The 27,787-nt window shown below is 49.6% G+C and overlaps 1 protein-coding gene and 2 long non-coding RNA genes across 6 annotated transcripts; 1 reads left to right on the top strand and 2 right to left on the bottom strand.

The window, feature by feature from the left end:
* The first annotated feature begins 11,062 nt into the window (after positions 1 to 11,062).
* LOC136459984 (uncharacterized) lies at positions 11,063 to 12,803 on the top strand. The gene is made up of 5 exons (XM_066459830.1): positions 11,063 to 11,222; positions 11,482 to 11,529; positions 11,633 to 11,704; positions 12,311 to 12,415; positions 12,501 to 12,803. Exons 2-5 carry the CDS (start codon positions 11,512 to 11,514, stop codon positions 12,615 to 12,617), a joined length of 312 nt encoding a protein of 103 aa, XP_066315927.1. The 5' UTR covers positions 11,063 to 11,222; positions 11,482 to 11,511; the 3' UTR covers positions 12,618 to 12,803.
* A 6,562-nt stretch (positions 12,804 to 19,365) lies between these two features.
* On the bottom strand, positions 19,366 to 20,441 carry LOC136459983 (uncharacterized). Its single transcript, XR_010760293.1, has 3 exons — positions 19,979 to 20,441; positions 19,826 to 19,866; positions 19,366 to 19,732 (listed from the first exon to the last, which is right to left on the bottom strand). It is a non-coding gene; the product is annotated as an uncharacterized lncRNA (long non-coding RNA).
* A 394-nt stretch (positions 20,442 to 20,835) lies between these two features.
* Positions 20,836 to 25,569, bottom strand: LOC136459982 (uncharacterized). Of its 4 annotated transcripts, none has more exons than XR_010760290.1 (5): positions 25,012 to 25,569; positions 24,757 to 24,943; positions 24,139 to 24,321; positions 22,755 to 23,964; positions 20,836 to 22,142 (listed from the first exon to the last, which is right to left on the bottom strand). It is a non-coding gene; the product is annotated as an uncharacterized lncRNA (long non-coding RNA). The 4 variants fall into 4 exon arrangements; XR_010760291.1 differs by having other exon boundaries at positions 20,836 to 23,494; positions 23,539 to 23,964; XR_010760292.1 differs by having other exon boundaries at positions 20,836 to 23,959.
* Between the last annotated feature and the right edge of the window lie 2,218 nt (positions 25,570 to 27,787).

The following is a 27,787-nucleotide window of genomic DNA, read 5'->3' as shown; positions in this document are numbered from 1 at the left end:
TTCATAATACTAGAGTCAAAGTGTTGTTTTTTCATTTGACCAAATTTGACTTGGTAAACTTGCTCAAATGAGACACTAAATGACCTCAGATGAAAAAACTCTGAATACCAAGTTTGATCATCTCAGCAAGATCTACAATTGTTACATAGCTCATTTTCTCATTTGAGAAATTTTTATCAAACACTAGTCATAAATTTGAACTACATTTTGTTCAAACTTTCTCAAATGAAAAAATGACCTATATAAGGATTGTAGATCTTGAATCCATGACCATGACTCTATGAGACCCATGAAGCCATGAGCTTGGCTATTTCTACTCATGCCGCGAAGATTGGTGCTTGTATGATGTTTGATGTATGATGTATCTGTATCTTTATCTTATTTGTTGCTTTACTCTTTAGTCTTTTGGCTTAATCTAGATGGATTATGGACTCATAGAGTGGTGTAATGGTTTGCACACGTATGATATATATATATATATATATATATATATATATATATATATATATATATATATATATATATATATATATATATATATATATATATATATATATATATATATATATATATATATATGCTGCTTTTACTCAATATCCGAATAGATATTTGTATCCGACCTTCTCTGAATCCGATTCATACCGTATTCGATACTCATTATTCATATCCGTAACCGAGTCAATCCGTATTCGTATATGTATCCGAACGCTATCCGTGTCCGAATCCGAATCCGAACAGAAATATGAAAACAAATATAATATGAGTGATATCCGTTCGTATCCGATCCGTTTTCATCCCTAGTGCTAGGCCACCTCCGATGACAACGTACAGCAAAACTATAAATATTCACTAGTTGGTCACTTTCTGCACTGATAGTTGGCGCCGTCCGTGGGGAAGACGCTGTACGTTTAACACTTTTCGGTCATTGGATGGCCCATTTTTCTGCCACCACCGCCGTGGCGGGCTCGGACGATGCGGTTCGCTTCGGCTCGCTGGAGTTTCCCGCACTCTCGCCCACCGGGATGTGGGTTCCACCCATCTTCGAGCCATCCTAGGGCTTCCTCTTCGGAAGCCTAGACTTCATCGCTGACCGACTCGGCATACTCCACCTCTGCGAGGAGGCTCGTGGCACGACACCCATCAAAGGGACGTCCTCCATCGACTCTAGGACGCATGACTTCGACGGCGCGGCATCTGTGTTTCATTCCGAGCAAACTCTCTGCTCAAATCCCGCTGTGAGTAATATACACGCTCTTATGTACTTACTATTCTCTATTTTCTGCCGATTACCCAGTGGAACCTCGTTGTCCCTAACGTAACCACCGTATGACCAGTTCCCCTATGGCCTCGTGTCTTCCGCGGACGCATACGCCCGTAGGTTCCAAAGGATGCTCGCGCCGCCTCCTCTCGCATCCGAATTCGTGGGAATGGCGAGCTATGCTCCCACCTGTTTCTTCGACCTCATGGATGACGATGGTGAGAGAGATGGCTCCAGCATCGGCGACATGGCACCTAGCCACTGTCCGTCCTGGGAGTGCGCCATGGCAGACCCTCCGGGTCACCCACCGACGGAAGCGGAGTTCTCATGGACCCACGCCCTCCGGGCCCTCATGCAGAGACCCCCGCGCTCACACCTGAGCACGGGGAGGAACAGCGACAACGATGGCTGCATCAGCCACTGACTGCACTAGCATGATCGGCGCACCATGCTGCACCCCGTGCGCATAAATCGGCGAACAGCGCTCGGGTCGCACCCGTCAGCCCTAGTGCAACGTCCCAATTCAGGGGACTAATCCCCCGCAGTTCGCTCGGGCCAGTCAGAATGTTGTCACCATGGCAATGCTCCTGTGCGACCTGCCTGAGCCAAATGACCCTCATGAATGGGCGATCCACCAGAACCTCTGGGCACTGCTAGAAACCGCCGCCATTCAACAAGCGGAGTGCTTCGTATCGCGATGCCGACCAACGACCTCGCTCACCATTCGGGGAACAGGGACACAGCAAATGGGGCACTACACCCTATCACCGCAACAACCATAGAGTGCGGCCTAGGAAGCCGCAATGGCACCTCACCTCGATTTGATGACCGCCCCATGCTGACCGCCTATCTACGCATGGCTCGGGCCGAACCGAGACATGCGCAGCGTCGACCAGAGTCCCAGCCCTGACCGCCTGGGACCATGGACCTTTGTCCAACACCTCCAGCAAGCGCCGGTCCCACCGTGCTTCAATGGAGGCCATGACAAAGGTAAGGCCAAGCATCAGGATCAAGACGAGGGCCCCTCCATGCAGAGGGGAAAAAAGAACAGAAAGGATCGCCGCCAATTGGCTAACTTTGCGTCGGTCGCCACGACCAATCATGCGGGCACGTAGCCCTAGCAAGACCCTCTGGGCCACTTCCATGATCTCATGGAGAGCCCATGCACCAACCATGACTACCCCTTCAAACACATCTACAAGGACTGCCAGCTCCTCAAGCGTCTGCTGAGGTCACCGGTAGGCCAAAGGAAGAAAAAGGCGAGGAGGCAGCGACCGAAGAAGGGGGCACAGTGGGCAAGGATCCAGATGACTGAAGCATGAAGTGATCCAACCGAAAGCCTACCGACTGAAGGACAACGACGACAACGCTCTCTCTGAGGACCTTGGAACAACTATGCCTTTTCTTCTTTTCCTAAGTTTCAGTCTTACCTTTACTTAGCGAACGCTCCTATAAGAGCACCCCGACCCGAACACTTTTTGGCTCGGGGCGCTCGGGGGCTCCACTAGGGGGCTCTACTACCCCTCTGTTTTTGTTTTTACCTTAAGTACTCTTTTACTTTTGTATGGAGAAACTCCTTCCTACCCGAACAAAAGGGCAGTTCGTTCCTTTGATTTACCTTATGTAACTTTGCTTTAGAACATTATGACTGATCGCACCACGCCTTTTCCTATGGCTACGACTGGCCAAGCCTCGCGGGCCATGCCCCGGGCTCGCAAAGTTGCAGCCCACGGAACAAACAGGCAGGTACGAGAGAGAAAGAAATTTAAAACAAAATTATGCTAAGGGAGAACTAAGGAACGAAAGGGAACAAGCTTCCCCGAACGGAGCAACTCCATCACAAAAACAAAAACCGATTGCAGTCATTAAAACACACACGAACGTTTTACACAGGGGTCCCCCCCACGAACTTAAACTTCTTACATTTACTAACTACTTATATTTAAAAAGGTATTAAACTAACTCAGCGGCATCTGCTGACGGCGCGACCGACGAAGGCGCAGGCTGCTCGCCCCTCAGCAGCACGACGTTTGGCTCGATCAGGGCCGAGGCGATGTTCCCCCCCGAACCAGGCTCCGTGCTATCTACAGGCTCGGAGGCATCCTCTCCACGTATGCTTTGGGCCATGTCTTCATGGCGAAAATCCATTACCCACTCGGTGGAGACTTGCTCTGACACCGACCGCGCGTGCGGCAGTAGGCTCACCCCGATTGACTGGATGTCCTCCATGCTCAGGCCTTCAGCATACCCACCATAGATAGTGGCGAAGTCCAAATTCAGGTGGTACATCGGCACCGAGGTCAGCACCCCCGACGCTCCATAAAACAGCCCGCTCCTGATAAGGTCCTTGACCACGTCTAGGACCTCCACCAGCTGAACCACGGGCACGCTGGTACTTGGTGCCGACCCGAAGACTCTTGAGATGACGAGCTGGGCAGTGTTGTGGATCTGACCGAGCTCCCTTCGAGAGCACATCGCTCTTCACGAGACTTGGCCAGCTCCTCGACATTCTGGCTAAAGTTCGCCTTGGTCGTCTCCAGGTCTCGCTCCAGCGCCTTCACTTTTTCACCCAGCTCTGCAAGAAGGGTGACAAGCTCAGAAACAGGCTGGGGGAAAAAATCAACATCATGACAAAATAAAAAGGTACACACCAATGCGAGAGGCCTCAAGGGTGGAGGATCCTCTGCCTGCCGAGCCACCTGCTCGCGCAGCCGGGCACTCGCGTCCTCCATCCCCATCACCTAGTCCTAGAGCACGAGCACCTCCTGATCCACTTCCAACTAGGCCCTCTGCTCCGCCTCCAGGGCCTTCTACGTTGACTCCAGGGCGGCCCGCTCTGGCTCAAGGGCTACCAAAGCCTCTTGAAGTGCCGCCTCGGTGTTTGCTTGGGACATCCGTAGCCCCACCTTAGTCTCCTCCTGATGGACCTTTGCCGCCTCGAGCCCTTGCTCGGCAGCACTCGCCCGCTCCACCACACGCTCCCCCTCTGCCCGCGCCGTGGCCGCCTTGGCCGCCCGGACCTAGGACTCACGGTAGGCGGACTCCACCCGGCGCTCAAGCTCGGCCATCCGGGCGTATTTCGCCTAGAGGAAGTGAGACTTGTGGGACAACACCTTCCTTATTTCCTGTGAAAAACAGGCATGATAAAAACAACCGATCAAAGATTCAAAGGGCAAGGAGAAGTACCAGAAGCTTACCTCCATGGCGAGCTACAGGTCGACCTCAACCAGCTGCCGAGCAATCTGAGCCTGCTTTCGGGTGTTCTCAAGCTTCGCGGATAGCTTGGTGAGCTCAGACTCCGCGGCATGCCCTTGCCCCCCAAAAATGTCCTAGAGCTGATGCTCCCGGGAATCCTAGAGGATGAACCACACCTTCGATGGGTCCTCAGGGAAGGGCCACTCTAGGCCACCCTCCGATGAACTGCCGGAGGGCCCAGCCTTTGACCGGACCACAGCAAGCTCCCGCGGTGACACCGCCAGCTCCCGCGGCGACACCGGCGGTTCCGCCATGGTATCCGCCTCATCGTTAGACGGGATCTCCACCACCACGTTCGCATGAGACGCCCCTGGACGTCCTAACTCTATCCCAACCACGCTTCCCTCCTGTGCCTTCGGCTCCGATGGCAAGGATGGGTCGTGCAGCCATCCACCCGGCGAGGTAGGGAGCTCGCCCCCCCTTGTCCCCTCCACCACGACCGGTGGAGGAGGGGCCATAAGAGTTACCTCCGACGCCACATCCGTCGTCGACACCAGGATCGCCACCAACAACGTCGCCGCTATTGTCACGTTATTAGCAGTCGCCCCGTGGGGCACCACCCCCGGGAGGGAAGGCTTCACCGCCACCCTGCTGCCTCCTTCGCTCACCGCAACACGCGGTAGAGTGGGCCTCTAAACCTCTCACATGGAGGTCGGGGCAATGCTCAACCCCAGCATCCCTCGGCCGCTGACAAAAATCGTGGGTAAGCCACACTCCAAAAAAGACTCAACCACCAAAAGTCGAAGAAGCAACAAAAGGAAACATACCGGGTGGCGAGCGGCACTACTCTAAAGGCAGGCCCCGACAATGATGGGCCCATAGGACGAGGACCGCTCTCGGACTGTGACCCGTGCCCCCTCACTTCAGACGGGGTCAGAGTCATCCCAATCAGCTCATGTCTGGCCTTCGGGTCGCTACGACCTCCGGCTCAGGGCTCCTCGACCGGAGCAGCGGGCAGGGCGTCCCCTGACTGTGAGTCATGCGTCAACTGGGCACCAGTCTACCCCTCAGACCACCCGGACTGCTCGACCACACCCACGGTAGGTGGGGCCTCCTCCGGCCGCAAGTCCAGCTTTGGCACCGGCCCCGTCGCCGCACAAGCGCCGGTCCACTCCTTAGACCGCTCGGCTCCCCCAGCCGCATTCGCCACGAGCGACAACGGGACCAGCGCCACCACCGAGGGGCGCGGTGATTGCGTCCACTTCGCCGCTCGTTCGCCGATGACATCCGCACTCAAAACACGCTTCCTCGACGCAGGAACCTCTGCGCGTCGCGCGGCCTCCTGCTCCTCACCAGCGGATGTCGCCTCAGGGTCACGACATACTGCCGAGGTCACAACGACCTCCTAACTCTCCTCCTTGTCAGAGAAGACCATGTCATCCAAATTCGTAGGATCATCCGACGTGAGTTTCTACTCGACGTCGCTCATACGTTCCCCGGCCCTCACGCGCCGGGCGACCTCCTTCTTTTTCTCTTCTTTCCAATAAACCTCCTTGGTTTTCTTCTTCTTCCGGGCATCTGCCGCCTCCTTCTAGGTGGCCCACCGGGCCTGGCCTGCCGGCCCCTTGGGAAGGTGTGGCTGGGACTTGTACCTCCCAAGCCCCTACGGAACGAATGAACTGAAATAAAAAACGAAGGGGCAGAGAAAAAAACACGAACAAAATAAGGGAGCGTACCAGCGTGGGTACGATCGAGGCATTAAACGGTATGGGTTTTCCCACCACCGCCTCTTTGGGCCTCAGCTGCAGCACTCAGCCAACGCGACTCCAGATCTTGTCGTCCGGTAGCTCCTCTGGCGACGTGCGGTCTAGGTCCGACCGGCCATCATACATCAACATCGGGTGTGTCCTCTCCGCCAACGGAGTGACCCGGCGGCGGTAAAGGGTGTGGAACACCCGCACCCCATCAAGGCCGCCCCTTACAAGCTTCCAGAGCTCCTCCTCGATGGCTTCCACCTTGTGCTTCTCCGTATGGGCGCAGCCCCACGACCAACTCTTTTGCTTCACTGGCCTCCTACCGGTAAACGCTAGAAACGGCGCCCCCGCCGGATTCCTGATGTAGAACCACTCCCCATGCCATCCTCGGTTGGAGTCACACGGGAAATATGCGGGATACGAGCCTCCCGCATGTGGCTTCCTCTGCAGGGCGAAGCCTCTGACCGATGCGATCTCGACCGAACTCTAGTCCGCCATAGCTCTCCCGGAGAAGAAGAGCCAGAAGAGATCCACGTGTGGCTCCATCCCAAGGAAAGCCTCACAGACGATCACAAAACTGGCAATGTGCAGCACCCTTGTCGGATTGAGGTGCTACAGTTCTAGACCCCACTCGTTGAGGAGCCCACGTAGGAACCAGTGCACGGGGTATCCTAACCCACGCTCGTGGAAGGCAAGGAAAGAAACCACCTCATCGAGATGAGGTTGCGGGAACTCCTCCTTCTCGGGGACCCTCTAGTGCGCCACCTCCTACGGCGGTAGGAACCCCTTTGCGACAAACGCCTCTAGCACCGACGCCCTCACGGTGGACGACCTCCAGTCCGACATGTCGGTGAGTTCCTCTCTTCTCCCTCACCCTCTCCCCTTCTTTCCTAGAAACCTCCGCGGCTCTCAGGAACGCTCACGGCAAAGAGAAAGAGAGAAGGCGGCAGCAGACGAAGAACAAGCAAAAGAGCAGAACGAAAACCCTCTCCCCTATCCTACTTAAGGGAAAGGGAGAAACGGTTACGAAGGGACGCGCCGATCGGGGAAGCCGGAACGACGGGGCGAGGTTTTCTCTTTCTTTCATTTAATGCAGATAAGACGTGCCCTGAACCGATGAGACGCGCCCCGCTCGATGGAACGGCTCCTGATCGGACAGGACGTGGCCTGGCCGTGGCCCACCACTACCGCACGATCAACCACTACCACACGACAGGCATAGGAACCAAAGCACCACCGCACGCGGGTAGCTCCCCACTTCCCCAGGCCAGACCTAAAGGAACCCGAATGATAGGTAAGGATAGACACCGGATGATAGGTAAGGAAGCGAAGGGGCAGCCCATGTAGGCCACGCCAACTCCATCACAGACGATGAGCACGGGTCCCGGTCGGACATCTCTGATTGAAGCTCTTCGAACCCTGTCACTCAGGTCATCAAGATCACAGTCGGACTTTTCTGACTAAGGCTCTCCGAGCCCCGTCACTCCAGTCGCCAAGGTAAACATTGCCAAAACCCCCTGTATTTCTTTACAAATCATTCATACATCCATACACGCATTCATCTCCTACGCCTGAACCCCTCGGACGGTTAGGGCATGAACCGCCCAGGGGCTCAGGAACTAAGCATCGCACGTGTAGCAAAATGCACCAGAACGCTCCGTGTTGCGCCACGAAGCGGCGGTTTGCCTCATTTGACATGAGCAACCAAACAAAGCCAGGGGAGAAAACCGTAGATGAGCACCGTGCGGCCTTCGCCCGGTCTGGCAAACCGAGTCATCTCAACCTTCTTGTTCGATCCTGAACCTCTCGCCAGGCCTATAGAATCTCCATCGAGGGGAGGCCATTAGGCCACCCGGGTTGGTCTCCGAAACGACCTAGTCATCTGCCGGGCTACAGGTAAAGGAGTAGTGGAATGCCACAAGAGGGCTATGCCGACCCCATCACGAACGATGGACCCGGATTCCACTTGATCACACCCGTTAGCGAGCTCACCGAGCTAGTCTTCGAGCCCGAGCGATCAAGACAGGTGACGAAACTCAGCCCCTCTGGTTGTGAGGAACAAGATGGGGTAGTGTAAAACAACTCACACCGACCCCCACAAAGGCCTGACAAGGCTCAGGGGCTCAAATGCCATGGGACCGCGACTCCAAACTCGCGTCGATAGGATCGGCGACATCTGGCTATGGCTCTGGGGACCGCGACTCCGAACTCGTGTCGACAGGATCGGCGACATCCAGCTACGGCTCTTAGGACCGTGACTCCGAACTCGCGTCGACAGGATCGGCGACATCCGGCTATGGCTCTTGGGACCGTGACTCTGAACTCGTGTTGACAGGATCAGCGACATCCAGCTACGGCTCTTGGGACCGCGACTCCGAACTCGCGTCGACAGGATCGGCGACATTCGGCTATGTCTCTTGGGACCGTGACTCTGAACTCACGTTGACAGGATCAGCGACATCCGGCTACGGCTCTTGGGACCGCGACTCTGAACTCGCGTTGACAGGATCGGCGACATCTGGCTACGGCTCTTGGGACCGCGTCTCCGAACTCGCGTAATGGCTTCACTAACTAAAACTAACTAAAATGAACTCTCACAATCCACGGCGCGCACCGATGCCTAGGTCTACTCGCGACTCCACCTCACCCGATCCCACAGCGCGCATCGATGCCAAAGATTAGTAAGCTCTGTCGCATCCAAACTAAGCTATCTCTGTTCATGGCACGCACCGACGCCAGGGTTTGTATCAAACTAAACTTCCTCGCCCGATCCCCAGCGCGCACCGACGCCGGGATCAGTAAGTTCTGTCTTGATCCAATCCCCGCGCCTAAAAATGCCTCGGCTGCACAACGATGCCATGGTTAAACAAAATTCCATCTCAAAACTAAAAACACGCACACCCACGGGTGTGCTCGCGCACACCCACGGGTGTGCTCGCGCGCACCCACCGACACAACACAAAAAACCCCCAGCCGGTTCCGCCCGAACCACCCGGGGGCTCGAGGGCTACACCCGCGGGTGCGCTCGTGCGCACCCGCCGGCAAGACAAAAAATCCCCTGAATGATTCGGCTCAAATTGCCCGGGGGCTCGGGGGCTCCTGTCGGGTCATAAACCCAGGGTCCCTCGAGGACCGGCTTCCACGCTCGTGCTCGGCCTAGGAAAACAACATATAGTTCATGGGCTAGGCCAATAGTCTAAAACACAACGGGTCGGAAGGGTAGTCCGGTCGCTGACCGGAAGGTCTACCCAAAAGAACAAGCGCCCGCTCGTCAACTTCTTCGGCCCACCTCTCCGACCGGAGCACTCGGGCACCAGCCGTCTCCGAGCGGTCTCTCCAATCGGAAGGCCTGGCCCAAAATGCTGCTTCCTACTCTGACCCTGTGACTCTGACCCCACGACCGGGGCTCGTGGGAACCCTGCTCACCGCTCTTCTCCGACCGGCGCACTCAGAGCCGACTGGAGCCATCCGACCGGGGCGCCCCATTCGGTAGGAACCAGAAGACGTGCGGAGAAAGGCAAGGCAAGGCTCATAAGTCAAAACCACTGTACCAGGGACCATACCTTGCACGAAAACAGTGCTCTGCAGCCACCATCTCCCCCTATAGTATTATAGGGGCTGCTAAAACTCCCATACGGTAAGCCTCCCGCGTGTCTCTAGACATCGAACGCGATATGGGCACCAGGATTTACCGTACCGGGTGAACATAGCGTGACTCCTCACATGCCACTAGGCATCAAATAGTATTTACAGGTACCGGCCGCCATCCTTCCTGAAGAAGATAGCACGACCTCCCGTGCGCATCCAACATTCTACAGCGACATCAACAGTGTTGGGGGCGCCTACCATTATCCAGTCTTCATCAGCGTGGGCAACAGGGCTTAGAAACATCCATACTCTCTCTCTCACCTATAAAGCCATCCCCTTCATCTATAAAAGGGGATACGCTCCCTCCAACAAGGGGACGGACGAATTCAAGAAAGCCAAAGTTCCTCAGATCGACATCTACACCCCACAACCGCAGAACCTCCAAGTTCCGACCGCAACCCTTCCGGTCAGAGCCGACCGGACCTCTTGAACACCCCATCTCTCTTCCTCTCGTTTGTAACCTCACTGCAGACTTTGAGCACCTGGGCTCAAGAATAAAGTCACCGACCGACCCCGACTGGACGTAGGGCACGTTGCCTGAACCAGTATAAATCCTGTGTCATTGAGTGCTAGGCCACCTCCGATCACAACGTACAGCAAAACTACAAATATTCACTAGTTGGTCACTTTATGCACCGACACCTTTAGAGGTGCGGAGGGTCTGCGTACATTCTAGGATTTTATCGGCGCTATGCTTTCAGTGGTAGGCGACGCGCCCGTCGACAACGAGGCGCTTGTGGTGACTTCGTGAATTTCAAGATCTGCCGGCTCAGTCCTTTGGAGGTAGGAGGGTTTGCGTAGGTGTGTTCGTAGAGGTGATCTCCATTTCTAGTTTTTGCGATGTATATCAATCGTATATTTAGATGCGCATATAGAAATAGAAAAAGATATTGTGCTTAAAAGGCAATGATTTATAACTTGGAACGGATGGATTACACACAACACAAGAGGAAAAAGATATTGTGCTTAAAAAAAGGCAATGATTTATAATTTGGAACGGATGGATTACACACAACACAAGAGAAGAAAGCCTGGTTTAAACATAAAATCAGATTTGGACGAATGGGTCACTGGGCCTAGACAGTAGACACACTGCTGGATATTAAGGCCTGCTTATTCGTAAAAAAAAAAGGCCTGCTTGAGGCCCACGAAAGTTTCTAGGGCGGTTGACTAAACGGCCCTCGTGCCTTTTCTTCTCCCCGTTCACCCCCTCCTCACCTCGTCGCGCGCGCGCTCTCTCTCTTGGGCTCTTGGCGAAGCTCAGCAGCTGCCAACCGCCGCCGCCGCCCTACGCCTGATGTTCTAGCCTCGTCGGTTCCTTCGCCAAGCCTTCTCCGGAAGCTTCGCCGGCGACGAGCAACCATCGGGTATGCGCACCCCTTCTCTCCCCTCTCTGCTGTGCGAAACGGAGCACCCGAACCCTAACTTGAGCCAGTATTTGGATCTGATCTAGGAGTAATTACAAGTGTTCATATGTAAATGCCTACTAGTTCGATTTTTTTTTTACAAAAAAATATTGGGTGTACATGTGTGCACCCAAGTCCTGCCTCTTCCTAGAAGATTCATTCAAGCGAATAATTATGTGTGTGTGTGTTTTTTTTTTTTTTTTTTTTTTTGCAAGTCCAGATTGCCTGCTCTGCTTGGTGAGCCGCACCGATGGCGGAGGAAGCCAATGTAAGCACAAAGCTGCCGCCTTTTTCCTTCCCTAGTTACTAGTTATGCGATGTCTCGTCTTTTGGTTACAAATCTAACCGTGACTGGCTCTTCAATCAAACAGGGAAAGAAGGAGGAGGAATTCAGCACGGGCCCTTTGTCAGTGCTGATGATGAGCGTCAAGAACAATACTCAGGTTGGTCGTTTTTCTACTAATTGATTGATGATGTCTCAGTTGACCACTTAATATGTTTTCCTGTTTTAACCATCTGTCATCGATTGTCTGTTCCAAGTATGCAAATCGTGGCATTCTTGTCTTGTCTGTCGACACTGTTTATCTCTTCCAAGTACACAAATGCTGATATTCTTGTTTGTGTACATCTGATTGTCTCTTCCAAGTACGCAAGTGTTAGTATTGTTGCCATGTGATTTTGTTACTAAAACATTCAGCTATCCGAGGAGCACACAGCAGGAATTTCTCTGTATTTTTTACAGTCACTTCCTTGAAAATTGTGTTATCATTAGGGTGTGCGACTATACTTTCTGTATATCTGTTGTGCCAGTTGATTGTTGCTTTCGTATTTAAACTTTTTAGCTCTATGTAGCCTAACACTCCAGTTAAAGAAAAATAGAAAATTGTAAGACCAGCTCTTCGTTTCATGGCATATACATCCTCCTTAGCTGCTATTCGCATATCATTCACTACAACATAGCCTTTATTGCAAGCTTGCTTAGTGCAGACTGTGTATATTGCATTTTAAGTGCTCTGTATTCTGATTGTGTGCTCTCTCATATATGTTAGGTTCTTATCAACTGCCGGAACAACAAGAAGTTACTTGGCCGTGTGAGGGCATTTGATCGGCACTGCAACATGGTTCTCGAGAATGTTAGGGAGATGTGGACTGAGGTACGGTAACACGATACCCCAGCCTCTGAATTGTTTCCATCTCTTGTGTTGCTGTGTTCATTGACATCTGTTGCTTTGGCTGCAGGTACCTAAGACTGGCAAAGGCAAGAAGAAGGCTCTTCTGGTGAACAAAGACAGGTTCATAAGCAAGATGTTCCTCCGTGGGGATTCAGTCATCATCGTTCTCAGGAACCCGAAATGAGTCGACGACTTTGCTTTGTTGATGTCTAGTCTATATGCTACTCTAAACATGGGTAGTATGTAAGGGAGGATTCTTCTTGATCCAGAATAGCTGTGTCGATGGTTGTTTTAGTTGGGTGCTATGAAATATGAATTCGCCTCTTGGCCCATTAATATACCCGATTATCTGCTGAAGACAAATTTAGAACCCCCATGTTGCAAGTTGCAAAGGTCACAGTGTGTGTTTGATTCTCATGTTGCAAGTTGCAAAGGTCACAGCGTGTGTTTGATCAGCATATGACCGTCGTTGCCAAGATTTAGCTGCTTTTCGCTTAGAAGCTGACATTTTAAGCATGGCAGAATCGTTCATTTATTTATAGATAGACAAGATTATCGAATAGATTCTGCTGTGGCCTGTGGAGAATCAAAGTATAGCTGGAGAATAGCAGTTTATTAATCGGTACACAATTCTTCAAATAATTGAGCTGCCTAGCAGGGTTGCGAGCGACGTCGTCCAGCGCGAGGCTTGGGCCGCGGGTGGCTGCGCGCCGCTTCTCTGCTCTAGATGCTGACGGCTGGCAGAAGGTGCTGGTACGTGGGACTTTTACCGAGGTGCATTCGGGAGGAGTTGCGCGGCAAGTGCTTCAGCTGCCTCTCCTCGTCGCATCGGGTAGCGTCCTGCAAGCTGCCTCCGCCCTGACTGCGTTGCCGGCGCTTCTAGCACCTTGCGCGTGAATGCAACTGACCACACCATGGCAGCTCGGTGCCCATGGGCAACGGTGGTCATCAGGCCGTCGCTCCGTTCGCGTGCTTTGCGACTCTCGACTTGTCACCTCCATCGTCGCAGACGGTGACGCTGTGGGTGCTGCGTGGCTGCGACCCATAGCGATTCTTTGTACTCCGGTGGTGTCGTGTCGGTCTCCTTAGTCAATGGTCATCGACGCAGACGTCGGAGGCATCAGAAAAAGCGTAAGCGAAAGCATAAACTTCCTATGGTGCAAGAGCAACCGAAGGGTTCACCAGTTGACAGAGGCTGCCAGACGGTGACCATGGCTAACACTATTGCCGTAGAACGACACCTTCCGGTCACGGCGAGCCACGTTGTGTTGGGATGCCCAGCAGGACCCTTTCCGGTTTTGATCCGTTGATGTTGTCACTGTGCTTTGATGCAGGACAAGCCGGTCAGGACGTTGCGGATGATCCGATACTGGTGGAGCTCGCCTCGCTCCCTGTCATCCGGACAGCTGCAGCCCCGGCAATGGGGCCTGCGTGTCCTGTGCGTGTTGCTGCTGTTTCCTCGGAGGACGAAGCCCCCAGACTGTCGTCTTCACCCGTGCGTAGCTGCGGGTCGCCGCATGTGGATGGGCTGCCTTCGGGTAGTTCTGGGGATGGCACGGTAAGCATTGTGCAGTCTTTCATCGAAGCCTTCAAGCGGCCGCTCCAGCAGCCGCTGATTGCATCCCCACCTAGGCTGCGCATCACCAAGGATCCCAATGTTGCTGATGATGACGACATCGTCCCCAAGCGCAGTGCCCGTTTAGCTGCCAAAAGCAAGTTCTGAGAACCAAAGCCGGAGGCCTAAGCAAAGAAGGTGCTCGTGAAAAAGGTCGGGCTTTTGGTCGAGACGGTGAAGCCTGATGAGGCGTCCTTTGAAGAATTTCAGCGGACGTTCAAAGGGCCCATTTCCCCTAGTGAGCGGGAAGCCACGCGGGTACTCTTTCCTGTGAGGCGTCGGCGTCGTCATGGTTCGATGACGGACGTCGAGTAGGCTAAGCATTCCCAACACATTGCCTTGTTGTACCCACGGTTGTAGATTATACTACCGTATAGTCCTTTGTATGTGTTGTAGCTGTTAGGGTCTAGCTCTAGCTTGTCGATATTCTTGATTGGTCATGAACACTAGCGTCTTGCCAGCAGTTTTTTTTTTTGGATAAGTCTAGGGGGGGTGGGGGGAGAATCCCCCACCTGATTGATTGATTGATTAATATGGCTCTGAAATAGCCTGAAAGTTTACAGATCACGTTCTGAATGTTTTACATTAGGTTTACATTGCACTACTTGTCAGCAGGTTTGGAACAGCCAGATCCTATCGATGTCATGTACCTTTAAAACTTTCCTGTCCTCTTAATAAAAAAACAGGATATGGCCTGATCGAGGGAAAAAAAACGCTCCCACATGGTTCTAGTTTTGCACACACTTCACTTTCTTTGCCTGTACTACTACTGAGGCGTGTGGAAATTTAACATGGCCCTGGCCTCTTTGCAGAGACAGAGCAAGGATACGTGCGCTAGCTTGGAGATTATGGTGTTTGTCGCTGCCCCTGAAGCTAAGCTCGATGTGCGGCTCCTGGTCTGCATGGTGGGCACATCACATCAATCTTCCTCCACACCGTAATTAGTCAAGAAATCGCTATTGTCAAAAGTGAATTCTCATACCTGACAGGCTGACACTTGTTCAAAACAAGCTAAAATCCACTTTAAAGGTTTAGCTTTTTTGCTCACGTACACCATAGCAATTGCCATGGCGGAGGTCTTGCTGAACCGCAATGTCCCCTTGATCGATGAGGTGGCAGAGTTGATCGAGCAGGGCGGCGGGCCGTCGCTGACGTCCATCCTGGATGCCCTCCGCGAAAGCATGGCTCTACAGCCAGGAGGCCTCACCGAGGGACAGAGGAACGCCGCCGAACAAACTGCCATCCGGCGCGAGATCCTCAATTACCGGGTTCAATACGAGGAGCCGGCGGCGGCGGCTCTTAGGCGGCGTAAGATGGAGAGTCCCAGATCTGCTGCGCTGATCAAGTTGACCAACGGCATCGCAGACGACAAAGCCTTCTTGGACGCCATGGACCTCGACTTTTCACGGCTCACCTTGTGGCCTCATGTCTCCTCGTTGTCGCTCCGTGTGTCGGGGCCGACAAGTTTGCTTGCTGCGCCTTCGTCGCCCGCGCCGACCACAACATCATCGTCTTGTACGTCGGCCCCTACCGTCCTTGTCTGCATGGGTCAGGGTTTTACCTCATGTGTGACGCCGACCTCAAGACGCTAGCCGCCGCCCCTCAGCTGCCTAAGTCCATCTCTTTGTTTTCCCACTGCTGCATTGGGTCTGGTGCTGCCGTTCTGCGCATTTCACCGCCCGCCGGCTATGTCGTTGCCGAGCTTCTACTCCGCCTTGGCAGCAAAGGCCTCCCCACATCCAATGCGACCCTGGTTACTTGGTCTAACTGTTTCATCAGTCTCCCCCCTCGGTGGATAGAGACAGAGGTTGTACTCCCCCAGCTCCCATATCCTCTTGTCAACGGATATAGCTTCCATGCTGACACAGTTTTCCGGTGGGAAGAAGCTGCCTTTGCTGGGCTGATCTTACCATGGGGTAAGGATCTGTTAGCCCAAGATCTGGAGTTCACATTTGTACCACTGCCTGAGGGGCTAAGTTGTGATCCTTTGCATGACCATGGCCGGGGGTGTCCCGAGGAGCGCCGTTGCATGTTCTGCTCAACCTGTGACAACACCGTCATCAGGTTTGTCTGTTTGGAGAATACGACCCTCACGAGGTGGACTTTCGACCTTTCTGACGTGAAATCCGGGTGGAAGGAGGTTATGTCTTTTGCCATTGGAAGTCCTGTGCCTGTTCCTCCTGAGTCCTGGGTCTCCTGTGCTCTTCTGAGTGTGGTTGAAGATAGCGTCGTCTATGTTGATATCAACAACAGGAGGACGCCAGGATCCCGCGTGGCCTTTTATAACGACCATATCTTGACGGTAGCTCCACAGTCAGAACGTGTAACCCACAAGATCGTCACCTCCTCCTCATGTTTCTACATGACTTCTGCTGTTCGGCTAAGCATGTAACCTTTGGTTAATATGTTAAGTAATTGTCTGTTATCCCATTCAACATTATCTTACTCTGATAAACTTCAGTAACAGATCATTTGGAAGGAGTTCAATCCAAGGTTTCATACCTATTTACTACTATACTCTCCTTGAATACCTGAATATAGCAAGTGTGCCGAAATTCTACAAAACTTTTAACATGTGAGACTTTGTTTTTTTCCCCTAAGACTGTGCCTATGGCACGTATTTCATTAAAAGGAAGTAGAGAGACATTACAAGTTACCCCTGCAATGGTAAGCGCCCGGCTTACCAAAGAGGAGGAGGACCAAAGAACACAAAAGAAAGAACATGAGACTTTGTTGTTTAGGTTTCTGAGGTGTTTATTATTTCTCATGTGTATAAAGGCTAGGTTAGCATGTCAATGAATTTTATTGTGGTAATACTCTAAGCTATCAGCAAGATCTGTTTTTTTTATTCTAGTCAAAACATACGCAGTCCATGCTCTTAGAATATGATTTCCCTTATCAAACAATGGTACATCACATGATGTTTAAATGAGATTATTGTCACTGTCGATGTTCTAGTATTTAAAACATGCAAATTGAGCTGTAAACCATGACTGCTAACATGCTAGTTAGATAAAGATAGAATTGTTGTCACAACAATATGATTTGCAGCACCATTTAACTCGTTACTAAACCCATATCAAAATGAGAACGCAGCCAGTTATGATTTTCTAGTCAAACAAGTCAACTTGTGAATGATTTGTGCTTCAGTCAATGGAAATACAACGCAATTCTGTTAGTAAAGAATTTGCAGTAGCCAAACCCATTTTGACTTGGAGTTCACTTTCTGACTGATCTAAAAAGTAGATCATGAGAGCCTACAGATTCTATGCCTGAATGCAGATTCCACAAAGATTAACTAATACTTTCAGATTATTGTTCTAGTTTATTATGACACAATGTAACCTGGAATTGCAATTTGAAGTTCACATGATCTAACCTGCAGAATAGCTGCTGATACTGTATAATACATGTCAGTGGCATAGCGATTCTTTGCATGCTTCTATCCAACCGTTTTTCTCATGTGCTAATAAGGACCTGTATATTTTGTACTGCTTTGGATTTTGACAATCTGGTCATTATTTCTCGGTAAAAAAGATGTGTGTAGTCCTAGCATGGTAGCTGATGATACCATCCTTGACAGAATGAAGAAATCTGCTGTGAACAGTGCTTATTTACGAGACTTACATTTTTGTAGTGTTGCTATTACTGTCACAACTGCTGAACTACATACCCTATTCTTCTCCGGTGGCTGCAATGTACTGGTATTTATTTGTTGTCAAGCTTATTATGATGTTTTTGCAGATGCTACAGTTCAGTGGGATTTCTGTGAATGTTCTATTTCGATGCTACTTCAGAACTGAGGGCTAGAGAAACAGTAAAGATACCAAAGGAGCGCAGAGAGATATCCAGCCTTTTATGATGTACTAGGAAGAGAGACGCGCTTCGCCGCGCCCGCATTGCTTTGTCATGCTAATGGCCCTGCCTGTGTGGGAGGCACACATAAGCAGCTTTTGTACTGCTGGCCTGATTAATTATATTCATGTTTTGAGGCTGATGAAACGCATATAGGTCAGAGTGGGCTAGCCCGTTAAAACTTAGACCATCGCACATGGTGAGGTCCAGTGCGGCACCTAAGAGAATTAGATATAGGAACCCTCAAATCCTATAATCAATGATCCGAAAGTCTAACAGTTGATTTCGTATGAATAGACAAACATATATGTATCAAACATGTATATGAAGTATGATACAACATGACAGTCACATACAAAATCCTGAAAACATCAAAATCCTAGCATTACAGGATATATATCACTTTGTAGGCACGTAAAAATTTTGATCACCAGAAGAACTTACTCCTTTACAACTGACACCTTAATAACAATATGGGACTCAGTGCCTTGACGTGATTGATAAAGAGTGTACGTTGTAGGGCTTCATCTTAGCCTAGTTTGGTACTGTTGTTGCTGCATAAACCATCTATTGAAGTTGCACCTACCTCTAACATATATCCACAATTCATTTCAATTCTGGAAGACTTTGTGCCTTTTTGAGAGAAAAGAAATATCATCTTTGTTGACTATACATCATGATTTTAGCTATTCTTGTCGCACCTGTCGCCATGTATATGAACCTGTAATCCTACGCGTGGTATTTCCATCCTGTAGTTTAGCACAGATCATTATCAAATGAAATAAGATATAAATAGAGATATGCATTGTATTTCTGAATTCATATCATGTAATTCAGGTCTTGCTGCATTTTATTTTGGAAGAATCAGAAGACACAAATAGAAAAAGAGAGCCATTTTTGTGTTTAAGTGCCAATCATTCATTTTCAGTTGAGGGCATAGGTGCAAAGGTTGTCTGTCTATGATAACACACATGATACTTACGTTGGCGCGATAATTATATCCAGTTCATGTGTAGCCTACATAACATCTAAGATATGATCCATGTCCACAGACCATTATGCAGTTGTAGTGCCAAGGTTATCTGTGCTAGCTATTTTGCTTCACTGTCCCTACGTGACACAGGGAGAAAAATCTTTCAAAATTTTATTTGTTGATCGTAGGCTAAGCGGCTAGGCTAGCTAACTTAAGTCATACAGAAAGAAGGAAATAATTGACACACAACAGATATTGGTACAAAATGAACAAAGAATCTATCCCCTCAAGCTTAAATGCACATGGTCTTCGACAATGAACTTTTGACTCACCAATTTGATCGAAATAATGGAGGTCTATATCGATGTGGTACCCGTTTAGTTCAAATAAGCTAAGTAAAACAACACTTGAAAATGGGCATAACTTATGAGATGCAACACTACTAATGTCTCATTCTCATTACTGAATCAGATAATCGAAGTCAAATTGGTATGGAGCAACCTAACCATCATTGATCAGTGTTTTCTAGCCTGTTCGCTGGTTGGTTTCTGAGCTGATAAGCCCGGCTGGTGCTGGTTTATTGTGAGAGGAAAACACTATATCATGGCTGATAAGCCCCGGCTGAAACGGACGAGCGAACAGGCTCTGAATTGGTTTGGACGCTGCCACCGATGCTCCACCTGCGGACCTGCCTGCCTGGGAGAGAGGGCATCAAATAAAAAAATGGCATCATGTATCATATTTGCATATTGGCAGTGGTTCCTTGCCTGACCATATCAGGCTGATATCTGAACTTAACTGCATAGAGTGCAATTGGCTATATGTGCATCCTCTCGCACCATGAGCTGCTCGAACCCTAGTAGAATAACTAATCAGTGTGGGGAAATTTGAGTGAGTGAGTGAGTGAGGGAGGGAGGGAGAGCAAATGAGCGAGGAAGGGATCTAGCACCTAGGAGAGAAGGGGATGTTGCACCTCGAGAACTCGTGCATCTGTCGGACATGGAAAATTGGAAATCACGTGGAGGCAAGTAGCCAAGACCTAACCAAACATAGTTTCTGTCCAAGAAGATCAAGATCGGACAGGGAAGGAGGGGGCGTGAACCTTAGTGCTAGGAAGACGGCGAGGTAGAGTTGGGGAGCCCATGCTTGCTGGAGGAGATGACGATGAGGGCGGGCTCTTACCGTCGCCTGTGCCCCATGGTTGCCGACGACCCAAGCGCCGTCGCCGTCACTGCCTCTCCATCCTGGTTCTGCGGGGAACCGTAGGCAAGGCCTGCAGCCGCCGCCGAGCGTGAGAAAGCGCTGCAGCTGGGGGAGAGGAGGAGGAGGAGGAAGAAGTGTGGACGGTGGCGGCGTAGGCAAGGCTGGCCAGCGCCGCCGGGGGAGAGGAAGCGCCTCAGCTGGGGGAGAGGAGGAGGAGGAGGAGGAGGAAGAAGTGCGGACGGTGGCGGCGTAGGCAAGGTTGGCCAGCGCCGCCGGGGGAGAGGAAGCGCCTCAGCTGGGGGAGAGGAGGAGGCCGCAATACGGACGGAGATGGCGAGGCGCAGTGCCGTGTGATTTCTTTTCTTTTTTCTTTTTTGGCGGAGAGAGCGAGAGGTAACCGGCGCAAGGCCGTAATTAATCGGGAGAGCCCAAATCGACACTCACACACGCACGAGCCCACGTGGATGCTCATGATTCATGGACAGTAACTAAACAGGAACCAAATCGACGCTCACACACGCACGAGCCCACGTGGATGCTCAGGATTCGTGAACAGTAACTAAACAGAACCAAAACGCTCTGGTTACGCGGAATCTAGGATATATATATATATATATATATTATCATATAATATATCGCCAATCGTACATTAGGAATGTTGGCTCAAATAGATCTCAAATTCAGATTTGGAAACTACGAGAGGACAGCTTGATCCTTGGTCGCTTGGATTGAAAAGAAATGCAATGGCTTGTTTTTACAATGACACTCCCTTGCCTTTTATAGGCAGGTGACTCCCATTTGCTACAGCATATTCTAACCACTAAAGTGGATGCTGAGCATATTCCTACCACTAGGCTTGGAAGCCAAGAAAAATAAAAGTGTAGGAAAAATAAGATACAAGTGCTTTAGCACTAGGCTTATCTATCAATTTCCCCCTAAGCCTTGTGCCGAGCACCAGAGGTGATCTGCTGTAGCCCAATCCTCTCCTTCATCTCCTAGAACTTGGACTTCCCCAATGACTTGGTGAGAATATCAACTAGTTGATCAATAGTGACAATGTGGCTGGCCTTGATCCTTCCATCCTCCAGGCAATCTCTGATGAAATGATACTTGATGCGGATGTGCTTGCTTCTCTCGTGGAAGACAGGGTTCTTGGCCAGAGCTAGAGCAGACTTGCTGTCTATCTTCAGCTCAACCACGTCCACCTTCCTGCCAAGGAGCTCTGCCAGCATCCTTGACAACCGTAGTGCCTGAGTTGCTGCAGTGGTGGTGGCGATGTACTCCGCTTCACAGCTTGAGAGGGCCACCACCATCTGCTTGAAGGACTGACAGCTGACAAGCAATCACCGAGGAAGAACATCGTCCCAATTGTGCTCTTGGTGGTATCCACGTCACCGGCAAGGTCGCTGTCGCAGTAGCCGACGAACCACGCCGTGTCCGGGGCCCTTCCGTAGTGGAAACCATAGTCCAGGGTGCCCGCCACGTAGCGCAAGATTCGCTTGACGGCCTGCAGATGCTCCATCTCTAGCCTTTTATGATGTATTAATTATCATATAATATATTGCCAATCGTACATTAGGAAATCATCATTTAGATCGTGGAGAGAGAGAAAAAAACACTTACTGGTATTCGTAAGGATGTTTCATAGTTTTTCGAAAGATCCGGCTTTCATTGATAAGATTAGAGAATAATAATTACAGCAATCGTTCCGGCACAAGCTGCGCCGCCACCCATTTTGCTCGGAGCTCAACTAAACTAGGTCGGGAGGCGCGCTTCGCCGCGCCCGTAGGACTGCAGTTGTGATCACAATATATTTGGACTGAACTGAAAGTATTGAACTTAGGTCGGGCAGTATTGTGTATAGCAATTGATCATAGGAAAGAAAATACAGCGTGTGCTTTGTTAATAACAAATTGGATGCTTTAGTGTCATGTATGTATTTTTTTCAAAAACAAAGATGTCTGATAGATACATAAAAAAAATAGAAACCATATTCTACTTCTACTTTAGAGTATGCAACTATGCTTTGGAGTCCATGTGCATGCCGACCACCTCCATGCACCCTGCAAACACCATAGGAGCAACGATTATTTTTTCCTACACAGATGAAAAGATGATTCCAGTATCCCTAAATTAGCAAGAGTAGTATGAATGAAAAATTCATATCACAAAAATTGTTTAGCGCAAAGGATGAATGATTGCCGCCATGGTAACAAAACATTTTGTTCTGATCTGAAGCATGCACCACATGTAGACTTCAAACTTTAGGAAATGATATCAAACTACATTTGAGTATAAACAAAAGGAATTCATGAGACTAAGCAAGGACTCAGGTGGATTCCAGAGTTTTTAGATTATCTCATTGAAGGTCTTCGGCCATGGAAGGAAAAAATGTAATTCAGAACAGGAAAATGAGTCAACCAAGAGGAAAGCAAAAACAAACATGGCATCAACACAGGCCCACCAACAATTATCAAAGCAGTATAAGATCTATGAGAAAACCAATCAATAAAGGTACATACATAAAATAGGAACTACAAATATGCCAGTATGTACCATAGAAGGCAAAATGGTACCAATTAACATGACAAAGATATGAACACTATAATAAGAAAATAATAGCCAATAGATATTGGAATGGTTCCATTGCTCGATCTCAAAAAAAAATAACATACCTAACCATAGTTGATGAACCCATATCCCTCGTGGTCCCAGCTGATAGGTATCAGGGAGTATCTGTGCAAAGGTATCTCTGAACTGGTGTTCTAGACTCCTAGTCACCAGAGTAACTTTAGAGGCATGCGTAGTTTATCCCAAAGTATGACTCTAGCTTGCCGAGACCAGATTGCAGCGCAAAGCTCATACTTTGTTATGTGAATCAATCATTAACACGTTTGTTTTTAACACCACACATTTCACTGCTGTCAAGGGATAGGCTGCTGGTGGGGAGTTCTTTGAGAAAATACGCGCTGCACAGCAGCTCAGTGAAGATGAGGATTGTTTGGACCCTAGCCATTGTCCTAGTGTCAGGTTATTTGGTTGCCCAAAGGCCTAAACTATGTCTGACTAATAATATGAACATATTTTTATGTCGTAAATGGCAGTAGTCTAGGTACTTCTTTAAGCAGCTGATATCAAGGTTCGGCTACTGCCAATCGATAGTATGCTTTTGCTTGAAAAAAGTATAGGCTGAACCTATAATAATCATATACCATCGAATGGTAGAATTTAGATACTGCCATATAAAGTGCTAGCATGTTAGCCAAAAACACAACCAAAAGAAACAGTATCTAAATAGTATGTAAACCCCATATCTTACAATCAAGATGATGCAGCATTATATTTTGAAAGAACTTGTTGCAGATACCAATGGAGACAAAGCAGTTTCAGTCTCAACCTAGTAAGCTAGCTCAGCCTCAGGTTCAATTACTCAAGCTCAATAAGAGAAATAACATCAACTGACATACACGAAGCATCTATGTTGGTAGATGGTAGTGTGATAGAAGATCGATTTGTGCTATCAAGTAATAGGCGTTTAGTAAACATATGCAATTGACCTCTGAGATGCCAATAGATCAATAGAATAGATGTGAAGTATTAACATTATAGGTTGAAGGATGATTGGTGCAGCTGCAGGCTAAACATGACCATCTCCTGTGTGTTGTGTTGAAAATCTCCTTGTTCAGCTATAGGCGTTTAGTAAATATATGCAATTGACCTCTGAGATGCCAATAGATCAATAGAATAGATGTGAAGTATTAACATTACAGGTTTAAGGATGATTGGTGCAGCTGCAGGCTAAACATGACCATCTCCTGTGTGTTGCGTTGAAGATCTCCTTGTTCAGCTATCAGTAAAGGTGGATGTTGCATCTGGCGGGCTGGGCTGGTAAACATAAAATTACATAAGCAATATCCGTGGGGCTAGGCAGGTAGGAATAAAACTACATATGTAACAACAGGCACAAGAATTGTGATATGTAGCAAAAGATGATTAATCTTGTTTAGCAGATTCATGGGACAACTGCAGTGTAGCAGATTTATGGGACAACTGCAGTACCTTCGACATGATGTGTAATGTGGACCCTTTCCGATGATCCAGAGAGCACCATCGATAAAGATGAGAGTTTGACTGGAGCAGGTAAATTTCTCTTCCTTTTAGACCAAAGAGAGCCAGTTGGACAACTTGAGGCTCCACTGGCAGTGTTGGCATCAGATTAGCGGCAAGAACAAAGTTTGATACCTGCAGATTGTATTGGTGTAATTAGAAAAAAAGCACAGCCCTGCTGTTTTAATAGCCAATGTGGCATATCCAGGAAGAACAGTTGTTGCCATCCTAATTTGTGCTGAAACAAAGAAAAAGAAACATCACTCCAGCCTTGGACCATACCAGATGGAAAGCACCAAGAAGCTAATTAATTTGAGGGGGGGGGGGGGGGGGGGGGAAGAAAGAATGGAAGGAGAGCACATGGCATCGTTGAAGCACTACACAACTACCATGAAATTGGAACTCCCTTCTGTGGAGCAGCAACAGGTACGATGAATCAAATATTGCCATGTGTTTGGAAGTTTTGGTGAATAAAAAAAGCATGTAAGAAACTGAATGAAAAAACCAATCACGAAATAAATTAGGAGGGGATGGATGAGCCTGAGAGAGAGGTCAAGAGGATTATCTTACCAAGTCTGATGCAGCCTTGGCCACGCTCTACGATCCAAATAGTCCCTGGAGGAGAGGGAGGAAGGCAACGATGCATTACTGCGAGGTGGGCAAGCAGGCACCAAGTCCATCTGTATGGAGAGGCTAGGATCGACGGAGCCACCGAGGAAAAAGGAGGGCAGCGAGCTCGCCGCTAACTCCATCGACTCTGTCGGAGGAGTAAGGCAAAGAGTTAGGGAGGGATACCGTGGGCTGAACTGGAGGAGGCGAGGGTACCTTAATCGCATCTACTTTTTGTGCGCCGCCGTGACCGCATCTCGCGCCGCTGGTGCCACATCTCGCGCGGCCATCGCCACCACTGTCCTTGTCTTGCTGGCAGTGACGACTGATTGGAAGGAGGAGGCACCGTGCGCGTCGCCGCTGGGCGAGAGGAAGATGCGACGAAGCGGCCCGCCCGCGTAGCTGCCGCGCGCTTGCTGGCACCAGGGGAGAGGAAGAGGATGAAGTCATTGCGACCGCGGCTGGAGAGGAGGACGAAGAGGAGGCGGAGGCAGCGAGGCTCCTAGGCAGTTTTTTCTGGGGCATCGATGTGTAGCGGCCGGGCGCGGCATCCGCGAGCGCTGCGGCAGGGGTGAGAGGGAGAGGAGGTGGAGACGAAGCGGTGGCGGCAGGTGGCAGGCGGCATCAGCGCGCGCGGCGGACGGGAGCCGGCATCCGGGCTCGCGGCGGCCGGAGGAGACGAAGAAGATGGAATGGGAGCTAGGCGGAGGCGGCGAGGCGTTGTGTTTTTTTTTCTTGAGATTCATAGACGCAGTCTGGGACACGGACGAACCACGGGCGGCGCCTCGAACCGTAGCTGAATGAAGACACGCACTACGACACGTGGGAACAGTATGTGAACAGTAACCGGAGCGTTCTCAGCGCGCGGAACCCAGGCTGGGACACGGACGAACCACGGGGCGGCGCCTCGAACCGTAGCTGAATGAAGACACGCACTACGACACGTGGCTGCACAGGATTCGTGAACAGTATATAAACAGTAACCGGAGCGTTCTCAGCGCGCCGATTCTAGGAGCTTTATGGAGTTGTATATGAGGTCCAAGCCACCCCTAGTTTGCCTTAAGATCTAAATTACATACGAAAGAGAAGAAACAACCATGTCATTTGCCGTTGCCGGCTGACCTTCTGCATTTGCCTGGACATCGCTCTACACCTGCAATACAAGCCGCAGTCCTTTGTTGCCTACATGTGCCCATGTGTTGGCTTCATCATGTATGGATTCCACAATCTTCTGCACTTGTTTGCATTCCTTCCTAAAAATTCTGCTGTTTCTTTCCCGCCATATTTCCCAGATGGTCAGCAGGATCAGACATCTCAGCCCCTCCTTCAGTGGAGGCGGCAATCTATTCATCATCTGAATGAACCATTCACTGACATTATCCACAAGCTCCCAATTGTCTGGCTGCAGACTCGGTGCTCTCACCCATAGCCCTACTCTATGCCATATAGTTTTGACTACCGGACACTCAACGAATAAATGATTTGCAGTTTCCAGGTTATGTACGCAAAGCTGGCAAAAATACTCGTTTGGCCAATGCCTCACCTGCAGCCTTGCTGCTGTCCATATCCTGTCCTGGAGGAGCAACCAGATGAAGAACCGGCATTTTGGGGGTGCCTTGGTCTTCCAAATAATTTCGGCCGCACTGCATCTGCCTAGATTCTGAAAATGCAGGTCATAAGCGGACTTAGCTGAATACTCACCACTCGACGAATGAGTCCAGATTATTCGGTCTTCTTCTGACTGCGTGTGGACCACGGATTCTAATTTGTCCCATAGTTGGAGGTACTCTTCGATAATTTGTTGACTCATATTATGATGAATATCTCTGACCCAAGTATTGTCTGTCAGTGCATCCGCCACAGTGCGGTTCTTCCTCTTGCTGTGCCTGAACAGCTCCAGGAACAAGTCACCGGGAGCGTGGCCGTCTAGCCATCTTGATGTCCAGAAGGAAGCCTTGCATCCATTACCAATGTCCACCCTGGTTGCAGCATCGAAGAATCGCCTGTCTTCATTGTCAGTTTGCAGCTGCAGACCCTTCCAAGGATGGTCCCTGTCATCCCAGGCATACCACATCCATCGTAGTCGTAGCGATCGGCTGAAGGCTTCCAAATCCTTGATTCCCATACCACCATTTTCTGTAGGTGTACACACTTTTGTCCATGCCACCTTACACTTTCCACCAGTGAGCGCTCTATGGCCTTGTGATGTTTAGTAGTCTACCGCCCTTGTGATGACTCTATGGCCTAGCTTTGTTGGTTAGTTTTTTATTAGCATTTCTTGAAGTAGTTGACCTGGCATTGAACCTGGAGTCATCTTTTTGTAATGCACTTAAAGTTGTGATCCAAATTAGAGTTGAATGCTTGAACCTTGAGCTAAATGCACCATAGTTCCATTATCTTGAGCGGCCAGAAATGAGCTTGTATCACCATTTCCATCAGAAATGACGTTGCCTCTTGCCTCCTGCTTGAACCCTGGGAAAATTTTGCCTGGGTATTGCCAGTGGTCCTGTTTGGCTGAGAGCCTGAGACCCTGCTGACCTGCATGGTACAGTCAAAGGTTGCCTGGTGCATGCTTATTAACTATGTTGTTGAGTGAAGCACAAGAACCGTGTATATTATTGCTACTATATGAACTATTGTTGGATTTGTTTGTTTTGGAACGAATAAAATGTCAAAAGAAAAAAGAAAAGGAAAAGCAAATGCAGACTTGCTACATTCGGATCAGATTACATACAACTAGTAAGAGAAGTTGCTTTGAATCAGCTATAGACTGTAGGGTCATATTCTGATGGAACATTGACTTGGCAAAAGCTTTCATTGAAGTTAAGTTGGAACATCTTTCTCAAACTCTTCACCTGTATTAATAAATAAAATAAAGATGCTAGCACAACTATAATAAAACGCTCAATGTTATTTTAAGTAAATGTATTATGTAGCTATTCATTCAGAGGCAAGGTATTGTTGGCATTTCTTAGCGCAATCACTAGGATTG

The sequence above is a fragment of the Miscanthus floridulus genome, chromosome 6, assembly GCF_019320115.1.
Source record: "Miscanthus floridulus cultivar M001 chromosome 6, ASM1932011v1, whole genome shotgun sequence".
Classification (NCBI taxonomy): domain Eukaryota; kingdom Viridiplantae; phylum Streptophyta; class Magnoliopsida; order Poales; family Poaceae; genus Miscanthus; species Miscanthus floridulus.
This window is presented reverse-complemented; position numbering and strand designations above follow the sequence as displayed.

What these genes read in the sequence shown, in the direction of transcription:
- LOC136459984 (XM_066459830.1), top strand. An exon ending in GCGTCAAGAACAATACTCAG is followed by an intron (nt 11,705 to 12,310) that starts GTTGGTCGTTTT and finishes CATATATGTTAG; the next exon opens with GTTCTTATCAACTGCCGGAA. An exon ending in TTAGGGAGATGTGGACTGAG is followed by an intron (nt 12,416 to 12,500) that starts GTACGGTAACAC and finishes CTTTGGCTGCAG; the next exon opens with GTACCTAAGACTGGCAAAGG.